We start from the raw sequence: 20082 nt of genomic DNA on the forward strand, positions 1-20082 counted from the left end.
TGTTTACAGTTATCAAATACAAACAAGAAGTAATAAACAGAAGTACAGGTAAAAAATATCAAAAGTGTTAAGATAGATTTATTAAGTCATTTATATAATACCTTCTAAAAAAATTGAATATAAATTAACAGTAACGAAAAACTGTACTAAAGTATGGTAAATTCTAAAAAGAATTAATTCCAAAAAAATCAAAATTAATTGAGGAAATAAACATTGTATTGCCCAAGTATTACTACTTTCATCTGACTTTTTAAAGATTGACTAGATGGTTATAAATTTATGGTATTATTAGCTGTTGTTCCGTGTATATTATCTCATACAGCTTCTTCAGACTAACCATGAATTATTTAAGAAGCTAAGATGGCAAAACTAATAAAAGAATTAAAGCTTTGAGGTGGTACCAAGCTGATTCACTCACCTGGTATAGTGAGATGTACTGGTTGTAATCAGAGGTCTGTACACTGGACAGGTCTGGCACTCGCTGGTTGGCGACTTGCAGCCACCCCCTCTCCTCCTTCATGCCTTGCTCCAACACGGTCCAACGCGATGCTGCCAGCGCCATCTGCTGGGCTCGACTAGCAGCCTACAATACAGATCAAAATCTTTTATTTCAAGTAACCCATTTGAGATCATTTATATACATACGCTAACGAAAGATATCCTGCATGCATTGTGTTGATATGCACAAGTCATTGGCATTGTTCCTACAGATTATTTTTTTTTTTTTTTTTATTATTCGACCATTACGTTTGCTAGAAACATCACAGAGATGTTTTCTTCGTGTCATTGTTTTGATTGAATAGACCTTTAAAATTACATGTCACGAGATAGGGGTTGCAATCAAAGCTATCCCCTTCTTTCTATCCTTCTTTGAAAAGGGTGTAAAATTCGTTGAATCATCCAAAAAAATCCACAAAAGTATTTTAATTAGTATGGTGAAGCTTGTATGTACATTGATATCTCTATCTGATTGGAATATGTCAAGGTATATCAGGACTTAATTTACACCTTGTATACATATGTTCAGGCAAAAGAGTATCTACAAAAGAAAAAAATAACATCAGATCAAAAGCACCAATATGATTAGAGCAAATTTCCACATGAAGGTTAAGACACCCTTGATCATAATCAAATCTGATAAAACTAAGATTTTGCTTTATGAGTTTTAAAGTTAAAAGTCTAACTATATTTCAATGATTCACTCCTTTGATATTTTACAGTTTCAGGTCCACTCACCTTGTCCAAGATCATAGAGGCACGCCGATGCAATTCAGTGTGCAGGGCTGAGTGCTGAGCTCTTGTCTCCAAATCCAGATGACCTTCCAGAGATTCCAGGATCCCTCGGCAGTGGCTCAGGTTCACAAAGAATTTGCGATGTTTCTGCATTTCCTCCTATCACATCCCATCATTTATTGAACAGACACTATTTACATGGTTATGGTTATAGTATTCTTATATACTCTAATTATAAAGTTACAATATGCTTCTTAGGTCATAAATGCTGATGTTATTAGAGTGAAACTCTCATATATAAAATACATAAGATTCCAAACCAATAAAAATTAATTTTCTCAACTAATGCAATCAAAATTATTAATCAGAAATCAAATATATTGTTATCAAATTAGATATAACTACTTACTATAAACAGATTAAGTAGTATATTGAAGTTTTTCCTTAAACAAAATTATTAAATGATATTTTTTGATTATAAACAAATAAAAGTGTAAATAAATAGGTACTAATAATATTAGGTTGGTTATACAATTCATAAAAAGAACTCTCAAAAGAAGAGTTCTACTGTATTTGGAGAAAATAATTTTAAGCCCACACTTACATTTATGTATAGATAATGGTGGATTAACTTATTGAACAGTAAGTAATAGCAATCAGTAAAATTTTATAAAATTTTAAAAAAATCAGTAAATGTATGCAAAACAAAACAATTGTTCTACAAAATTTTAATTGACTTAATACTTGGACACCCCTCGTTTATTTACTTTTATTAAATGCTTTTATTTATGGAATTACTTTATTTACACACCAAACAACTCTTCTCAAAAACTTACTGTTCTACTAAATAGAACTTTTATAGAACTGTAGTGAGGATACTAAAAAAAAATATTCCAACATTTAACAAATTCAATCCTGAACAACTTTTTAGGAAAAAAGTGTTTTATTTCTGCAACAATGCATACTTTATAACAAGTGGTACACACAGGAACTCAGGATTGATTTCGGGAGCCATTTGGTGGTTGGCAAATCCTAAACTGTAGATTAGTTTGTTGCAGTCCTTTCTGGCTCATTAAAAATACTACTTTAAACCTTTTATTAAGAATAAACACTAAAAAATTAAGTTCTGAGCCAAACTGTTCTGATTTCTGCAGAAACAAATAGTAATTCTCTACCAACCATTACATGTAGAATTTCCTAGTGATGTGTTGCCCTATTTTATTCAACAACTTGACTGACCTGCAAGTGTTCTAGATTGGAGACAACAATGGGTCCGTCGACTAGAGCCTCCGCAACATCTGTGATCTGGGCGAAATCTTTAAGTGTCTGTTCGTACTCATCAGCCAGGGCTACCAACTGCAATAGCTTCTCCCGCTCTACTCCTATGTTGTGTTCTATCAGCTGTCAGGCACACAGTTTTCTAATTAGAAATTGGCAAACAATATTCATACAACATGTATGAATGACAAGAATAGAAAAACTTCCGGGATACCTCTGTTAAAAACATGAAAATGTTTGGAGACGTGAACAAAACAAGTACGATTATTCAAATTTAAAACAAAACAAACAGACCGATTCAAAATTTTAATGAAATGAGTATAGTTAAATTTAAATTCAAAGAAAAAAGGTGATGCTTACACACTACACCAGACCTAATTGAGATTTTCAAAATGAACTAATAATATCAGCCTTATATAATGATAACATCATCCAATAAATCAATCATAAATAATGTAAATTTAGTAATTACCACTTAACTAAATACATTTACAGATTTAGGAGTAAAAACTGTTTCGACTAGAATCATGCACTACATGAAAAGTTTAATAAGTAAATTTGATGAAGTTTTCTTAATCTTTAATATTAGAAACCCTAGGTTGTAGCTTTCCTCATCTTTATCACAGACTACAGTGGAAAATCACTGCATACCCTTCTAAATTCTAAGTTTAAAAATATGGTTCAATAAACATTTTCCTCAGGAAAATATGGCTTTAAAATTGGTTTATAATAGAACTAATCAATTTTCTAATATAGAATTCAGTTCAAAATAATTAAGTCAAGCAAGCAGTGTCAAGTTCTATATATAATAGTTAAGGAAATCTGTGAACCTTGCGATAAATTTCACAGACCTGCGTAGTATCTTGTGTGGTGTATGTCTCCATAGGGATTTCCCGTCCAGGAAAGTCCCGCAGCAGTCTGTGGGCTGAGCTGAGTAGTAGTGCACATTTGGCCTTGTGGGAACGATTCACTGCTTCTATTGATTCCAATTTTTTCAGCTTTGACTGCAAAGTGAAGTATATTTAATACAACTTTGATGTGATGTGTGATTTTTCAAATGTTAGTTAAACAATAATTTCAAGACATGGCTTTCCAAAAAGTGTACATATCCCTCACAAGACATAGAATTTGCAAATTGAATTATTTAGTTTTTTAATCATAGAACCAATTGATGAACTTGATTTTACAATAAAATAATATTTTTATTACTAATTGTATACAAATAGTTTTTTATATTCAATTAATTGCAAACTACTAATTGCTACTACTAATTTTGGTTGTTGTCTTGCTTAATGAATAATGATATCAATGATTTTTATGATGAAATATTTCCTAGACAGACTAGAAAAATCTATTGATAAATGTTGTCAATTAAATATTAATAAGCCATGATTAAAGGAAGCATAATACATTTTATGTCAAAGAGTAATAAAAAAAATACTTTCCCTTCACGGTTTCAGATTCGTTTTCCCTTTACGTTCATAGCTATTGCGTAAAAGTGTACAGTACTATGGATGTAATGTTATGCATATTGTATATGTTAAATTGTTCCTGTTTAAATTATGTTGTGTGCCGTAATATTACGCATTTCTATGACAACCCCGCGTCGTTTTAGTTTTTTTTTACTATCGTACTGATATAATATTCAGTTTTGAAGTGAAAAAGAACCCAATTAATTTATGTACACTTAACTATGTTTCAAGTGGCCTACTTTGTTCAAAAGAGCATACCAATTAATCCACTTCTCAGTTTACCAATGTAATTAGTACTACATACTTTCATAAGCTAAAATGTGGGTATTTTACTGAATAAAATAACATTGTATATATAGTAAAATATAATTTTTTTTTCAGATGACATGTTCCCTAAGCCATGAACTTAATTATATTGGTATTTAGAACATGACTAATACTTATGATGGTTACTTCTTTATTTTGTCTCAAAAAGAATAAAGTAGGTAAAAAACCTGAACAAAAATGTATTTTTTATTTAAAAAATAATAAAAATAATGAGTGAATACAAATTTTATTGTGCTTACTTAACTTTATACAACAATAGTATGAGGTTCTTCCTTGAAAAAAAAAAGATTTATTACAATTTATAGGTTTATAGTGGCATGTACATATGGAATATTAAATGAAGCATAGACATATTCACTTGAAATTAATTGGCCCTGGTGAGTCAACCTGATGGGGAACAAATAGACCCCAAAAAGTTAAAATAATAATATTGGAAGATGTACTAGTTAAAATTATTCTCTTTTCTTTCAAAAATAAGAAACTTTACCACAGCTGGAGTGTTTTGATCTTCTACAAGCTCTTCCAGTTCTGACCTCAGCTGTTCCACCAGCACATTGATGTTGTTAACTCCATTCAAAAATTCTTCCCACCTAAAAATAAAATGTAAAGTTATAGAAGTCATTTTAATAGTGACAAAGATAATTTTCAATTTCAATTACATAACACAATAAAATTTCTCACACAGGATAACTTCTCTTAAGTTCACAAAAGAGTATAAAATCATTATCTAGGAAAAAAATCTTGTATTTTCATTTTATAATCTAGGGACTGTTCAGTAGAGAGTTTCGTTTTAACTCACTTTTCCCTTACCCGACCAAGCTTTGGTCATGTAGGTGGTCAGTAAAGACATGTTCACTGTATCATTCAGGATTAGAAAGGTTTTTGTAGTAGTGTTTTAGTACAAATTATCTATAAATTAGTTAATACAAAAATATTAGTCCTTAAGAGTTGCAAGAACTCTACTTTTCAAAGTTTTAAAATTTTCATAGATTTAACTGTAATGTTGAATAAAAAAATTTTGTGATGTCTTGGTATTTATTTTGTTATTTTAAAGTAATTATACAGAACCAAATTGTCAGTATTTAATTTGAGTGCACAAGTGTGCCGCTTTCTGGAAACAAATAAACATTTATAAATACATTATATGTAGAGTACAATAAGGTTACACTCGTAGAAAAAGCACAGTATAGAGATATTTTGTTTAGGTTGAAGGCTCAGTAGTAATGATTAGAAAGATATCACTTATTACTATTAGACATAATATAAAATCCCTTATTTGGAAGAAAGAGTTGGAATAGGACAAATACAATTTTGAAACTAAATGCTTTATTAATATCTGAGATGAATGAGAGAGACCTGGCCAAGTCTTTATTTGCGATGCTACGAGTGCTCCTGGCTGTCTCATTGACTGCGTCCGCTTGCTGTTGCAGGGTGCCAATCACATGACGAATGTTCTGCTGTGTCTCCTGTCCACACACGCCAGTCTGGCCCACCATGTCATCCAACGTGGCTACACTTGTCTCAACACGTGCTATCTCTTCTTGTAATTGTGACAGCTCTGCTAGCCTCTGCTCAGGCACAGTTCCATGTGACGTTGATTGCTACAGAACACAAGGTGAATATGCATGTTACCACAACAAATAATTATTAACACTCTGTGAAGATTAAAATGTAATCTAAGAAAATGCTACATATAATATTAAGTGGTTTATTTAGGTTACTTTTAAATATTTCGAATCATTAATCAAGATATTTATTTTTCCACCAGGTATAAAACATTGATATTAAGGATACTAATGCAATACGTGAAAGGAACAGATTACTTTATCCTACTATCAACTAAAAATTTATACAGGTAACGGGTAGGCCTATCCCATTATAATTTTATAAATTGCTTGAGCAAATGACCAAAGATAATAAACAACAATTACACCACTAAAATAATAGTTTTAAAAATTGTATTAATTACATGCTAATTTTATAAAACTAATCCATAATCAGTTACCTTGGTATGTTGAATTTTGTACTCGATGGTCTCTAACCAGGTGGAGATAGTTTCAATTGTCACTATCATTGTTTGCTGGATGACAGTGATGTCTTGTTTCTTGATTGCATTTTGAAGATTTCCTAATTTATCTTCCAGCTGATTTGTTTTCTCTTCTACAGACATCTCATTTGGCTCCACTGATGTTAAGTAAATAATATGTGTTGTGGTTGTGGGATGTTGAGCATGTTTTAATCGGTCTGATAAAATATTTCCCACTTCTTTCCATTGAATGTCCAAATTTTCTTCATTACCTTTTGATAACTGTTTCTCTGGAGTAGTCTCATGTTCTCCTGGCAAGTTTTCTACCATCTCTCTTACTTCCATCTCATGTTTTGCCTTCTGATCACCTTTAATGTCTTTTATTTTGGCTTTTTTCTTACTTTTTTCCTTTTTATCTGAGAAAATTGAATTATCCTTATTAGTTTTTAATTCATGTGATGTTGAAATAGAATCTTCCGTAGCTTCTGAGTCTATAAATATTTGACTTCCCATTTTCAATTCATCTGGTGATGAGATTCCTGAACTTAAACTTTTAACTGACTGTGAAATTATATCAGAATCATCATCGTAAGCATTTTTCACTTTTGATACAACACTCTCATCTAGTGATGTTTTATCAGGCATCTCGTGTAATGTAAATTGAATATCAACATTACTACTAGGTAAAGAAAATGAAAGATCTTGATTATTAAAAGGGGTTGACAAAGTTCCTTCAACAAGGACATTTTTGGCTGGTTCCTCCTTTTCACTAAATGAAGATATAATATTTTGCTCTTTATCAGGGGCCATTTTATAATCAAGTGAAGTATCTTTCTCTTTTATTGGAGGACCTGGTGAATGTTCTCCTCTCAATTCTTCAGGTTTATCAACTAAAGAAGGTTCTGGAAGTGCTTTAGTATCTGATCTATGTCGTATTTTACGATCTTTCTTTGTTGCTTTAACTGATTTTGGTGGTTTACGAGTTTCTTTATCTGACTTTGAAGACATCTCCAATTCCACTGTCTGAGTCAAACCAGGTAAATGTTTTACATTACCAACATCTGACCCTTGCTTTAGTTCAGCTTGAATAAAAAGTGCTGATGCATTTTTATGTTGAGATACTTCAGCGGTTAATTCAGGTTGTAAGGAAGAACTGTACTGTTCTACTTCAAACTGGACTTTTGCTTTGATATCAGGACGATTTATTGGGATTTCATCTTTACTAATAACAACTTTGTCTTTCTTATATTCATCTGTAACATCATCTTTAACATGACCAATTTTCTCTTCCTGTTTTCTTTTCTTTGTTTTCAGTTTCTTATCATTTCCAGACTTTTTATCATCTCTTGCCTTGTGTGATGCCCATGAAATATCACTGTCTGTAGAATCTGATTTAGGAGCACAGATCTGAAGAGCTTGCTTATCAGTAAAATCACTTTTGCTTATATCAGATGTTGACAAATCTGAGTCGATATCTGGTCCAAACAAGACAGTTGCTTCAATTTCAATTTTAAAAGGAGCTTCTTCAACAGAAGTTTGAGATTCTATAGGCTCACTATTTCTTTTAAATTCCACAGGCTTAGTTTGTGATGCTGAATCTACAGTTTTTAAGGATTCTGGTGATGGTTTCACAATATCTGGTTTTTGTACAACTATCTCTTCAGAACTGTCTCTTGATTTGTTGAATTCTGGATTTTCTTCTTGTTTGTCAGAAAGTTGAACTATTGGTATCGGTGCTTTTTCTTCCATCATAGTCTGAACAAATTCATCATGTGTAGGAATTAGTTCAGATGACTCAATCTGAGTTGATAAATCGACAGTTGCAACTATAGGATCAACTGTTTGGCTTTCATCATCTTCAGTTAATATTAAATCTCCCAGAATAACTTGGCTTGAAGATTGAACTTTTTCTGGTTCAGGAGATGTTTGGACTGTTTCTTCATGATAAACTGGACGTACTTCAGCCATTGTCTGGATGCCACTGTCAATATTATCTAATGAAGTGAACTTGACATCATCGGTTTGAATTTCTTCCTCTTGCTGACTTGGAATTTCTTCTTTGACTGTTTGTACTATTGAATCTATTGTCTCAACCGGTGATTGGGTTTTTGGAGTGGTTGTTTGAGCAGCCTCTTCTGTAGTAGGTATTAGGTCTTGAGTAGCGGTCTGTATGTACACTTCAGTGGTAGATAACTCAGGAGTAGATGTTTGGGCATATATCTCTTTAGTATCTTGAGTAGCTTGCATTGAAATATCAACAGTATCAACGGTTTTTATATCTTCTGGTACTGGAGTTGCAGTTTGCACAGATTCAGAGTGTGTTGGCAAAAGTTCCAAAACAGGAACCGAAGTGAGTACTTTGGTTGACTTAAATTCTTCAGCCTCACTCGATGGTCTTGTTGGTATTGATTCTTGTACTATTTTAACAATGCCATCACTTACAGAGTCCTCACTAAGATCTACTGTATATTCTTCAACATTTTCCTCTTCTTTTGCAGCTGCTACTTGTACATCAACTTCTTTCAACTTCTTACTTGGTTTTTTGGTTTTAGGTTTCTTTGTATCTTTAAGGGCAAGATTAACTGTTTTATCATCGGGAGCATCCGAAGGAACAAAATCACTAGACTTTGGTTCAATGCTTGATTGATCATCTGTTAAAACTCTGATTTTTTGTTTTCTCTTCTTTTTCTTTTTGGACTTAGTAATTTCATCTTCAACTACTGATGACTCATCAACAGTTGTTTTGTCATCACCTTCATAGCCAGTATCATAGGTTCTAATACTTTCGTCAAGTTGAGAAATCTCGGATTTCGGAGATAAAGCTTCAAACATTTCCTGTTGGGTAGGTTTTGTAGTGTCTGAAGAATTGGGTGATCCAGGTATTAAAATCTCCATTGATTCTGCTAGAGAAGTTGGTGTTGATAAATCATCTGGGGATATAGAATCAACTTTCTTTACTTTACGTTTGTTTTCATTTGATGATATGCTTGAAGGATTAATTTCTACTTCTTCTGAGATTTCTTGAGTAATTTGAACAATTCCAGGTAAAATAACATCTGACTTTTGTTTTACAACTTCCATTGTTTCTGTACACTTTTCTTTGGACATTTTTGGTTCAACTTTTGTATCACTTGCTACTACTGGCAAACTTTCATCCATATTTGTAAATTGTTTACCAACAGTAATCTCAATCTCTATATTACTTAAGCCATCAACATCTATGTCAGGTTTTTCCTGATAAATTACTGTTTCTTGTTTTAATTCAGGTGATTGGCTATGTTTAACTAGTTCATACTCCACCGATTCCGCCTGGAGTGGCTGTATTTCTTTTTCTGTCACAGATACTTCATGAACCTGTAGAGTAGACTTTGATTTGCTTTCATCATCAGTAGTCTCTGCGATATCTACTTCAGAAGACTCATTTAATGCACTGTTGTCATTTGATTTTGTTTGCTTATCTATATCATCTTGTTTAAATGAAACATCTAAAAGTTTTATTGGATCATGTAAATCCTCACCAGATACAACAAATGATGAACTGTCTTCACAAACTGTATACTCCTGAGGATTATCAGAGGCATCACTTTGGTTCTGATTTAAAGTTTGTGAGTTTTCCTTTAGGATGAATATTTCACTTTCACCAGTACTGTGTTGAACTCCAACAACTTCATTAACAGATTCTTTTGAAATTTCTTTTTCCAAATTTGTTGTTAAATCTATAGCCTTACTTATGTTCACGAATGGAGGTTGTATATCTCTTATTTCATGTTCTGGTGTTGTATCTTTATCATCTCTTCTATCTGGTGTTTTAGGTTTCTTTTCTTTTCTTTTTAGTTGCTTCTCAGTTGGTTGATCTTCAAGCTTTTCATCCTCTGGTTTTGAAGTATCAATAGGTTCTTTTTTCAAATCAGGACTTAAGGAAGATGGCTTTTTGGTTACTTTTAAACAGTCATCAGTTACTGAAGTTGATGGCTTTTGATTGTAGGGACTTGATGATTTTACTCTTGCAGATGTTAGTTTTTTATTGTTAGTATCTGCAATATCAGTTTCTTCTTTTGGTTCTGAGTTTGGATCACTCTTACCAAAAGTCTCTTCGTAACTATGTAATGGTTTTCCTTCCATCACAAAGTCATCCTCCCTGGTAAGTTTAGGTGGTGTAACCATTTCAGGACTTGGTGTTTTTCCTTTCTGCTTTAATTTTATTTCATCAAATTCTTTTTCAGCACTAACAATTTGTTTCTTCTGATTTGCCTTAGGATACTTATCTTTCTTTTTGGTCTTACCCTTAAGATTAGGAGTAGATGGTTTTTCACTTATTTTTGAGATATTGCCTGTTTTATCAGTATTTGTTGAAATATGACTATCTAGTACATCACTAGGTTTTGGCTGATCTGATTTGATGACGTCTTCCTTATCAGGGATGAAGGTTTTTGTCTCTGACTGTTCAATTTGGTCTGTTTTATTTCCTTCTACTCCTGGCTTTGATAATTTACTTTCCAAAAGTTTATCTTTCTTACTTTTAGACATCTTTTGAACAGAAGGAACAGATGATTTCTCTTCCTTAGAAAGCTTTATACTTTTTTGTTCACTCTCTTGTACAGGTTTTCTGTGTATAGTTTCAGCTGCTATAAATAAAAGATTGACATCTTCGGTTTTACTTTCTTTTCTTTCAACCTCTGATTTTTCCTTGAACTTTTCATCTTCTAAATTGCCAACAACTTTATGATCTTTATTTTCTGTGTTATCGATAAATCTTTCACCAGAAACTGTGACTATAGCCGTACTATCAGACAAATCATGCGGTTCCTTTGCATTTTCGTTGTCAGTGGGTGATGGTGCTAAAATAACATTACTTTCGAATACGTCATTGCTAAATGTTGGAGAATTATTCTTGCCCTCTGATTTTTCTGAATGTTCTTCACTTACTATTTCTGAAATTTCAACACCAATGTCTTGAAGGGACTGGTCAGGCTCTTCAAATGGCTCTTGAATAATCATTCCACCTTGTCCCTCTTTGGATATCTCAATACTAACCCTGGGAATACTTTCTTCAGAAAGTTCTACCTCTTCAGGTTCTTCAATAACTTCTTCTGTGACATGTTCTTTTCCATCAATTATGACAACTTTTTTAATGATCCTCTTTGTTTTTCGTATTATTTTTCTTCTCACCTTATGAACAACAGCCCTCACAGTTGAAGAAGACGCTGCCCATTCACCAACTCCAGTAGATTCAGGCAGTTCAAAGTCTGCAGTCTGCAATGCGCCAGAGATGTTTTGAATGTTTAAGTCTCCAGGTATTGTATTATAAGTTGCAATGTCTTGTCCAGGCATGTTTGAGAACTCAGCCACAGTTATGTCTCCTCCTTGACTCCCACTAGCAATCTGTCCTGTGTATCCCTGAGAAGTAGTGACCTGAGTTTTACCATCAGGCAGCTTGTGTGATACTGACCTTTGTTGCTGTTGTAGAGTCACTTGAGAAAACGCAATGGGTTTCATATCAATATTCTCTAAATTTGTTCCAGATGTAACAGTTTGATGATGTGAAATTATTTTCCTTGTTTTCCTTACAATGATTCGCTTAGTTCCATCTGCATCGACAATAACTTCCGTTGAACTCTCACCAGGATCTACCACTACAGTTTCAAAAGACTGTGGTTCAAAGTGTGAAATATTTAGTTCAGACATTGCCATGATTGGTTCAATTCCTTCTTTATTTCCTTTGTACTTCAACTCTACTGTTAAATCATCATTTGGTGTGGTTGTGTCTAATACTTTATACAAAGGTTGATTTTCAACGTTAGTCTTGGTTGCTATTTCAATGGTTTCTTCATCACCTTCAATCTTTTGCAATATTTTTATTTTACCTTTTTGAATTTCTTTTGGAATCCATCCTTCATTATCAGTCTGAATTGCGATAGCAGATGGCTTTTCTACAGGTGACTCGGTTTGAACCTCTGTGTGAATATGTTTCTCCGGTGTTAAAGTTAAACTTCTGCCAGTTTGAGTGCCAAAATCTTGCAGAACTAATTCAGGTTTAGGTTCTTCGACATCCAATGGAAGAGGGCTGGGAATTACAATTTCTTCTTCCGGTATGGGAGAAGCATTAGACGCAATAGTGTCATCTTTAGAAGGCTCATGTACAGGAGACTCTACAGGAGTTTTTAATACTGGGTAAGTAGCAGCAACAGGGGAAGGTGATTGAACAGGGGCTGCCAACTCTGGTTCAACTTTGAGCAGATCCTACAAAAGCAATCCACAATTTAATATATCATAATAATGAGTAAAATATTGAACTAGATTTAAAGAAGTACGTGCGCATTCGGATCCATACTTAGGGCAAAGAAGAACTACACAAATGATTTGCTAACTTAGGAATCACGAATAAGGTAAACCATTATAATAAGTATCAAAGCCAACTATGGTAAAGGATAAACATATTCCCCTCACCTCTAAAAAGGAAAACAAAAATGAAAACCCTACAAATTGTGATGAAATGAAGACTAATATCCCAGTAAGCAGGCAAATAAAGTGCAATGATCTACATGGGAGTGAGATTCTAAATGTACAAGGTAAACAGAAACTGCAAAGGAAATATTTCAAAAGAAGACCAACTAATAAATACCAGCACCAAAGCCCCATTTCAGCTTGTCAATAAATTGTTAAGCTTTGCCAATGCTGTAAGCAGTAGAAAGGTAGCAAAAAGGTGAAAGATGAACGAAGGGGAATAAATAACTTCTAGTAAGGATTTTTTGGTTTGTGGCTTCCTTGTACTTTCATTTTGTACCTGAAGTAAGTTCAGTCGGTCAAGAGTAAGACTCTTTGCAGAATTTATCTCAGTGTCCAATGCTGTTAATGATGAATTAAGAACAGTTGCTAAATCTTTTACGTCTTCAAAACTTTCGAGTTTAGAACATGAGGACCTCAGTTCAGAAAGTTGCTTCTGTCGCTGAGTCAAATCCTCTAATAGATTCTGAAACAAAACAATTGACTATAAGAAACAAATTATAAATTGTTTTATATGTATATAAAATTATTTTCCTTAAGTGTAATTTTGAAATCAACAATTCAGTACAGGAAAAACACAAGTTTTATAAAATTATCATTAGTTTATAAATTTAAAGAATGTAATATTGACTTCTATAGTGAACAGTTACAATATCTTGGTCTGAAAATTCCAAAACCAAAATCAAACTCTTTAATTAAATAGATAAATACTTTGGATGAATTGAATTTTCTTGTGCATTTTATTAATCAAAACGCTTTAATTTTAGCAAATATTAAGTATGCAATGATCATTAGTGTAATGCAGATATAAAAGACAAAGTTACTATCTAACTTTTACTACAGATTTAAAAACTTGTTATACAACACAGTTTAGTTGTTTTGACAAGTAGACTTTTTAAACAAACTCAACTACGAAGCCAGAAATTCCTTAGACAGGAATAAACTACAATGGCTACAGGTATACACTTTCCGACCAAATTAGGAATCACAGATCTGCGTTCATGTATTTTTCTTGATCGGGCATCAACGCAAAATCAAATTCCGTTTCAGAATGACAGAGCCCCATTATTAATTACATAATAAGTGTGTAAACTAAAAAAAAATCGACTTTAGGATTCCTCCATTAGGTGGCCTAAATTAGTTTTATTACTAGTTTAATCGTTTAGTAAGAAATATTGGAGAGAGATTCAGGTTAATTCACGGTACTTAAGAAAACTTAAAAACTGTTTCACTCTCCGATTTGAGGGCCCCAACACACTGCTCTTAAAACATAAATCTGAAATGGATTAGAAGGTTGGAATATTTTTCAGTGATTATCACCTGACTCAGGAGTGTTTAGAATGTCATTTTTTTTTAATGCCCATGATGTCCCTAGCTACTAGATTTGAAAAAAAATAATACATTTCTTTTTGCATTGTTTTGGATTTTTCAAATGTTTGAATGAATTTCAATGTGTACCTGGTGAACTGCAATTTGTTGTTCCACATTATCTTGAAGAAGATCGGTTCCCAAACTCAAATTTATTCCTACAAGCCATTTCTCTAGTTCTTCCAGCAGAATGCGATATTCACCAATCTCCTTCACCCTCTGATCTTTAGAGTCAAGAGTAGACTGTAACAGTTTTAAAACACATTCAATCAAGAAACTGGTTGTGTTTTATTACAACAGAATTGATAAACACTTTATGCACCAGGATTAGGAAACAACAAATCTAAATTACAGCTTAACATAACCATTACATACATTATGTATTTGGTAACATTGATGTTTCTTAGCAGTAAAATAGAATGCACAGTTTTATTTCTAAAAATTAATTTAAGTAAGACCACTGAGATAGGTTAGATACTCACCTGCAGTTTCCCTTTTCCTGCGTCTACTTGTTCCTGCAGGACCTTGATCCTCTGCTGGATGGTGTTGAGTTCTCCTTGTAAAACTTCAGTCTCCTCATCTTGTGGTAGCACTAGGACACCCTCTTTGATGCAGCCTGACGTTAACTCGTGGGTCTTTAGATCACCTCCACATTTCTGCAAGAAAATCAGAGTTTATATGTTATGTCAAAAGATAAATAAGATATAAAATTTAAAACAATGAGTATAAAACATATTTATACAACTAGAACAATTTCTATCGTAGTTAATAAGTCAAACTTAAGGTTCAAACATTATGTCTCAAACTCTTTGTACCAACACCCTGTAACACTACATAACTAATAAATAAGAAGTTTAATTGTCCACCTAACTGCTCAATCACACTGTTATGGGGCACTGACAATACACATATAAAACACTCAAATTGATAGAGCTTTTTATTAAAGCCCTCTAATAGATTACAGACTCTTACATACTATTCAACATTTCTGCAGCATTCACCATCACGCATATTTTATTGAACATGAAATAATTTTCAATGATTATTAAGTGAAAATGTTATCATCCTTGTCATTAAAAACAAATGATAGTTCATGGTATGGAAGGTTGTAATTTTAAAATAATAAAGTAAAGTATAAAGTACTGACCTTTGTCCATTTAAATGTTTACAATTATTAATAGTTTTGTTTTCCGTATTTATGCAACTCTGGAATTTAACTGGATCACATAAAATCATTCTATTAAACAGTGATACATTTTTATTGCTAGTTAAGATAGAACTGAAAATATTTTATTCATTTAGACAAAATATTAGTAAACCTAAAGATTGCCAGATGTATGAGATTTGCTCTTGAGTATAGCAGATTTCATTATTGTTCATTGTGGTTAAACATCTTTCCATTACAGTCTACTTTGTTCCTTTGAGAAATTCTTTGATCAATAATAATTAATTCAGCTGTTTTATAAGGAATTTTCAAAGTGTAAATCTAACGAATCTCAATTTCAAACCATGACTGACTGAAACTTTAAAAATTGTATGTATAGTAAAAACAAGATTGAGAAACCTTGTAATTTCACCCCAAACATCCTACTTTAGCACTTTGGCTAACAAGCTGCTCCATCTCAAGTAGTGGGAGTCATATCATACATTACTACTGTACTACTCTATTTAACACAAATAAATTTTGCATAATAAATACTATATTTCAAAATTATTTTGAATTACATTCAAATGGTTGGGATTGGTGCAGATTGTAAAATCATTAAAAAGACATATAGAACATTAAGTGATTTCTTTGCAATGAATTGAATTTTTTGAGTACATATTACTTGTTGAAAAATTACAAACACAATATTATTCATTACATTGTCATTATATATTTACATTGCCTAATATTAAATTAATTCTTCTTTTATTTTGTCTTGTACATTGATATACAACACTAAACTGAAAACTGGAAACACGATATTAAAAGATTAAGTTGTGTAAATATAATTTAGATCATATCTTTGTAATGAGTACGAGTACTGATACATTTATTTATATTACTATATTTTTGTAACTTTTGAAACATAACCAATATGTAATATCTGCTAAAAATTAATAATTTAATAATATTTTTGAGTTTTGTAAAGTACAGTAACTATAATTTTATAGTGAGTAAGAGCAATAAACTATTTACACTTAGCCCTGTGATATCCAGATATCCAGGACGTATAAAATTCGGCCTTGAGACAAAATGATAAAAACTTTATGCAACAAAGTTTTGTAAGCCAAAAATACCACACATGCAAACTTGATCACTTTACCCCACAGGTTTGTCAGAAGGGTGGGGGAGAGAGAGGAGAGATAGAGGGCGTTAATATGACCCTCACTTTTTTTTTCTAATAAATAATGACCTTGACAAAACTGTTACGTCAATGCTGTTATGTCAGCTTTTGCATGTGCATTCGGACGCGATTTTTTACTTTTTAATAAGACTAGATCAGAATTTTAAATATTGTATAATACTGAATGTTTTGTATTAAAGCAGTTTGAATTGTGTTTTATTTTACATATTAGAGATGCATGCAAACAACAAAGGCCATGACAATCAGTGATCCCACCATCTGTAAAGTACGTTCTGTGATACAATTCTTGTGTGCAGAAACATCATCGACTGCTGAAATTCATCAGGAGTTAGGCCTAGTTTATGGACATAGAGTTATAAGTGAAGGAAAGATTAGACAAGGGTGTCTTTTAAAATGGACAAAGAATTTCCATAACAAAGAGCAGAGTGGCAGGCCCAGATGATCCTGACCGATGAAATGTTTTTGAAAATGGTCTAAAAACTGTGATCTGATCGTCGATTGAAAATTAATGGCCTGGCTGAACAATTTCCTAATTTGGACGCACTACTGTCTATAATATTGTCACAGAAAACCTTGGGTGCCACAAATTGTGTGCAAGGTGGGTGCCAAAAATGCTGACCAACCACCTTAAAGAGCAAAGAATATTCACTAGACGAGGGTTTTTGGGCCATTACCAACAAGCCGGAGAGGATTTGTTTTCTCACATTGTTATTGGGGACGAGACGTGGATATCCTATATCAATCCAGAAACAAAACAGCGATTTATGCAGTGACGACACTCATCTTCACCAAAATCGAAAAAGTGAACACAACATAAACAGTGAACGCAACCTAACTCCGTACACAAGTCAAAAATTGGTGGCTACCGTTTTTTGGGAAATAAAGGATTTTCTTTTGGTAGGTTGTGTATTGCGACATGCTCATCAAACTGTGATGTGCGATCCAGACCAAACGGCATCTTTTGACCATACCAGCATAAAATCTTATTTTAGTACAAAAGCTTTGTAAGGGAATAAGACCCTAAGTCCTTCTTATAAATTATAAATTTCTCATACAAAACTTTTGAAATCATTAGCAAAGTTGTATTTAAAACGAATCTCCAACTCATAATCTGTAACCAAGTTAGTGCATCAATAATGTTTAAGATCGTAATACTAAAATGGTAGCAAAATTGTATTTCAAATTAATGTGTAACTTAACTTGAATCATACTCTGTAACCAAACTAATGTACGATTTATATTGAAGATTGTAATATTAATCATGGTTATATTTAAACTAAAACTTATGCAATTATCATTTTTTACTCTAAACAAAGACTGTTTTCAACCCACCAGTATAAGGTTCCTTCCAGAATAATACTTGTATACTTAAACTTAGTATGTTGATTCAAAGATGTGCTTACCACAAGAGCATCTAACATTGCATCCACCCCTTCTGTGGGCAAGTCCCTCAGCTGTGCCTCTGTAACTTTGAGGTCATTTCTCAGAGTCTCAAGGTCGGCAGCTAGAGTCACCTGTTACAACGCAACAATGAGTCAGAAAGTTTATCTCGCTTATGTACCTCATCCCAAGTCAAGGCCTTACATCATGCATCACCACCTGTTGTTTTACAAGACATAAGTTCTTTTCCAAAAGCATAGCTAAACAGAAAAACAGATAGAACTCTACATCAGCTCTATTCCGAATTAGAACTAACTTCTATGACCCAAGTAAACATTTTTATGCTACCACAATCCCTTGGTATGGCAATCAAAGATGACATAAATACTACACTGAACTAACTATTTTAGGTCACATGCAAATATGAATATATAAATTATACAGTTAACAATGTGTCAAAATATTGCTACACACTTTTCAAATACTTTGCCTCACTGTGGAAAACCATCTTTATTATTATCTACTGACTAAAGATGGCTTTCCAAGTGAGGCCAAAACATTTCTAGAATTAAATTTCATAAGTAATGTTTCAATGCAGTGTGAACCAGAATACTAGATATTTGTTAATCCGCTGCATTAGATTAAGAACAATTATTATGAACAAGATGTATGCACAGATTTATCAGGCTTACAATTTTCTCTTCTTCTTATCATTTTAAGTATGACACAAGACCTAGTGTTATTAGATAATTCAATAAAGGCTATAGTTCCAATTTCGTCCTGTGATGAAGTGTAAGTTTGAGTTATTGGCATATATACATAAATTACTGTGAGGGCTGAGTTGGAGATTTTGTGACATCTTAAGATAACATACAAATAATAAGGGTCCAAGAATTGAACCTTTGCAGTACTCTAACAGTAATATGTTTCAGTGTTGATTTTACAAGTACAATACAATTTTGGTTTGTAATATTGCCAATATCTACATATTGTTGTTGATTAAGAGATATGATTCAAACATTTAACTGTAATCCCTTCATGCCATAAGCGTGCAATATTCTAAGGAGGAGATATGATTCATGCTATCAAAGTACTTGGAAGGGTCCGTAAACTTCTAACAGCATGTTACCTTTTATTTATTGCATTAATTAATTAAAGAATTCAAAAAATTTAACAGTTGCAGTTATTGTGGATTTACCTGCCCTGAAGTAATGTTGGTCATCATCTAGATTATTGTAATAATTTTTAAAAACACATTATTCACTATAAAACAGTGTTTAATATATTTAAATATTGAAATATTGGTGGTAAAATGGATATTGGTCTGTTACCATAAATATTATTAGAAATTTCCTTTTTGAGATTGGAAATGTTTTGTAAATTTTTAATAGAAAAGTGACTGAAATTAAGTATGAATTTATAAGATATGCTATCATTTTTAAAATATACACTTTGGATTATTTATTTTTTGTATGGGAGTTTTATAAAAATGTGATTACTTTTATAGATAGTATTTTTATAATTCTTACTATTATATTCTTACTCGTGTTGTTGATTTCCTTTTTACCTTCTTTAAAATCTTGATCTGTTATCCAATTTTTAAATTTTATCTTTGTTTTACTATTATAATGGAAAATGAACTACCAACGTAATATTGAAATATAGTATAAAAATTTATTAAACTTATCACTAGTTAGTGCTAGAATCACCCACTACCAGTTTAAAAAAAGTAATAATGAAAATGGTTCACACTTATTAAACATTTATCATAATGTATTTTATTTGTAGTTGATTGAATTTAAATAACTATGATTTAGACATCGTGTCGTTTTTTACAGAATTGTTGAAACTTTGGTATGAAACCATATTTAATATTCTATTAAATGAGAATATGATTTTAAATTTTTTTAGAGTATTACTGGCTGCTCGATAAAATTCGGTTCCAAATAATGCATGGTTATAAGGCTGTGACTTTTTTCTAGTTTACACATGATTTGCATGGCTTTCATGGAATATAGACAGATACATTACCAATATACTGCCTTGCATATGCAACACCTCCATGTAATGCCTATTTCTCTAAAAGGATGTTTTGACAGTTAAAATATTTAATAAACTTCCAATCCTAATTTCATGGACCATG

The 20082-nt window shown here is 32.3% G+C and overlaps 1 protein-coding gene across 1 annotated transcript in view; it reads right to left on the minus strand.

The window, feature by feature from the left end:
* Positions 1-20082, minus strand: part of LOC124358202 (nesprin-1-like) — a 363429-nt gene that overhangs the window by 79983 nt on the left and 263364 nt on the right. The window contains exons 117-127 of the mRNA XM_046810494.1: positions 17963-18073; positions 14691-14864; positions 14299-14451; positions 13121-13306; positions 6316-12576; positions 5667-5911; positions 4798-4900; positions 3363-3515; positions 2473-2634; positions 1237-1392; positions 419-583 (exon numbers count right to left, since the gene is read on the minus strand). Of these exons, the coding sequence (XP_046666450.1) occupies positions 419-583; positions 1237-1392; positions 2473-2634; positions 3363-3515; positions 4798-4900; positions 5667-5911; positions 6316-12576; positions 13121-13306; positions 14299-14451; positions 14691-14864; positions 17963-18073 (7869 nt within the window). The remainder of the gene's footprint in view (positions 1-418; positions 584-1236; positions 1393-2472; positions 2635-3362; positions 3516-4797; positions 4901-5666; positions 5912-6315; positions 12577-13120; positions 13307-14298; positions 14452-14690; positions 14865-17962; positions 18074-20082) is intronic.

The sequence above is a fragment of the Homalodisca vitripennis genome, chromosome 3 (assembly GCF_021130785.1).
Source record: "Homalodisca vitripennis isolate AUS2020 chromosome 3, UT_GWSS_2.1, whole genome shotgun sequence".
In the NCBI taxonomy this organism is placed as follows: domain Eukaryota; kingdom Metazoa; phylum Arthropoda; class Insecta; order Hemiptera; family Cicadellidae; genus Homalodisca; species Homalodisca vitripennis.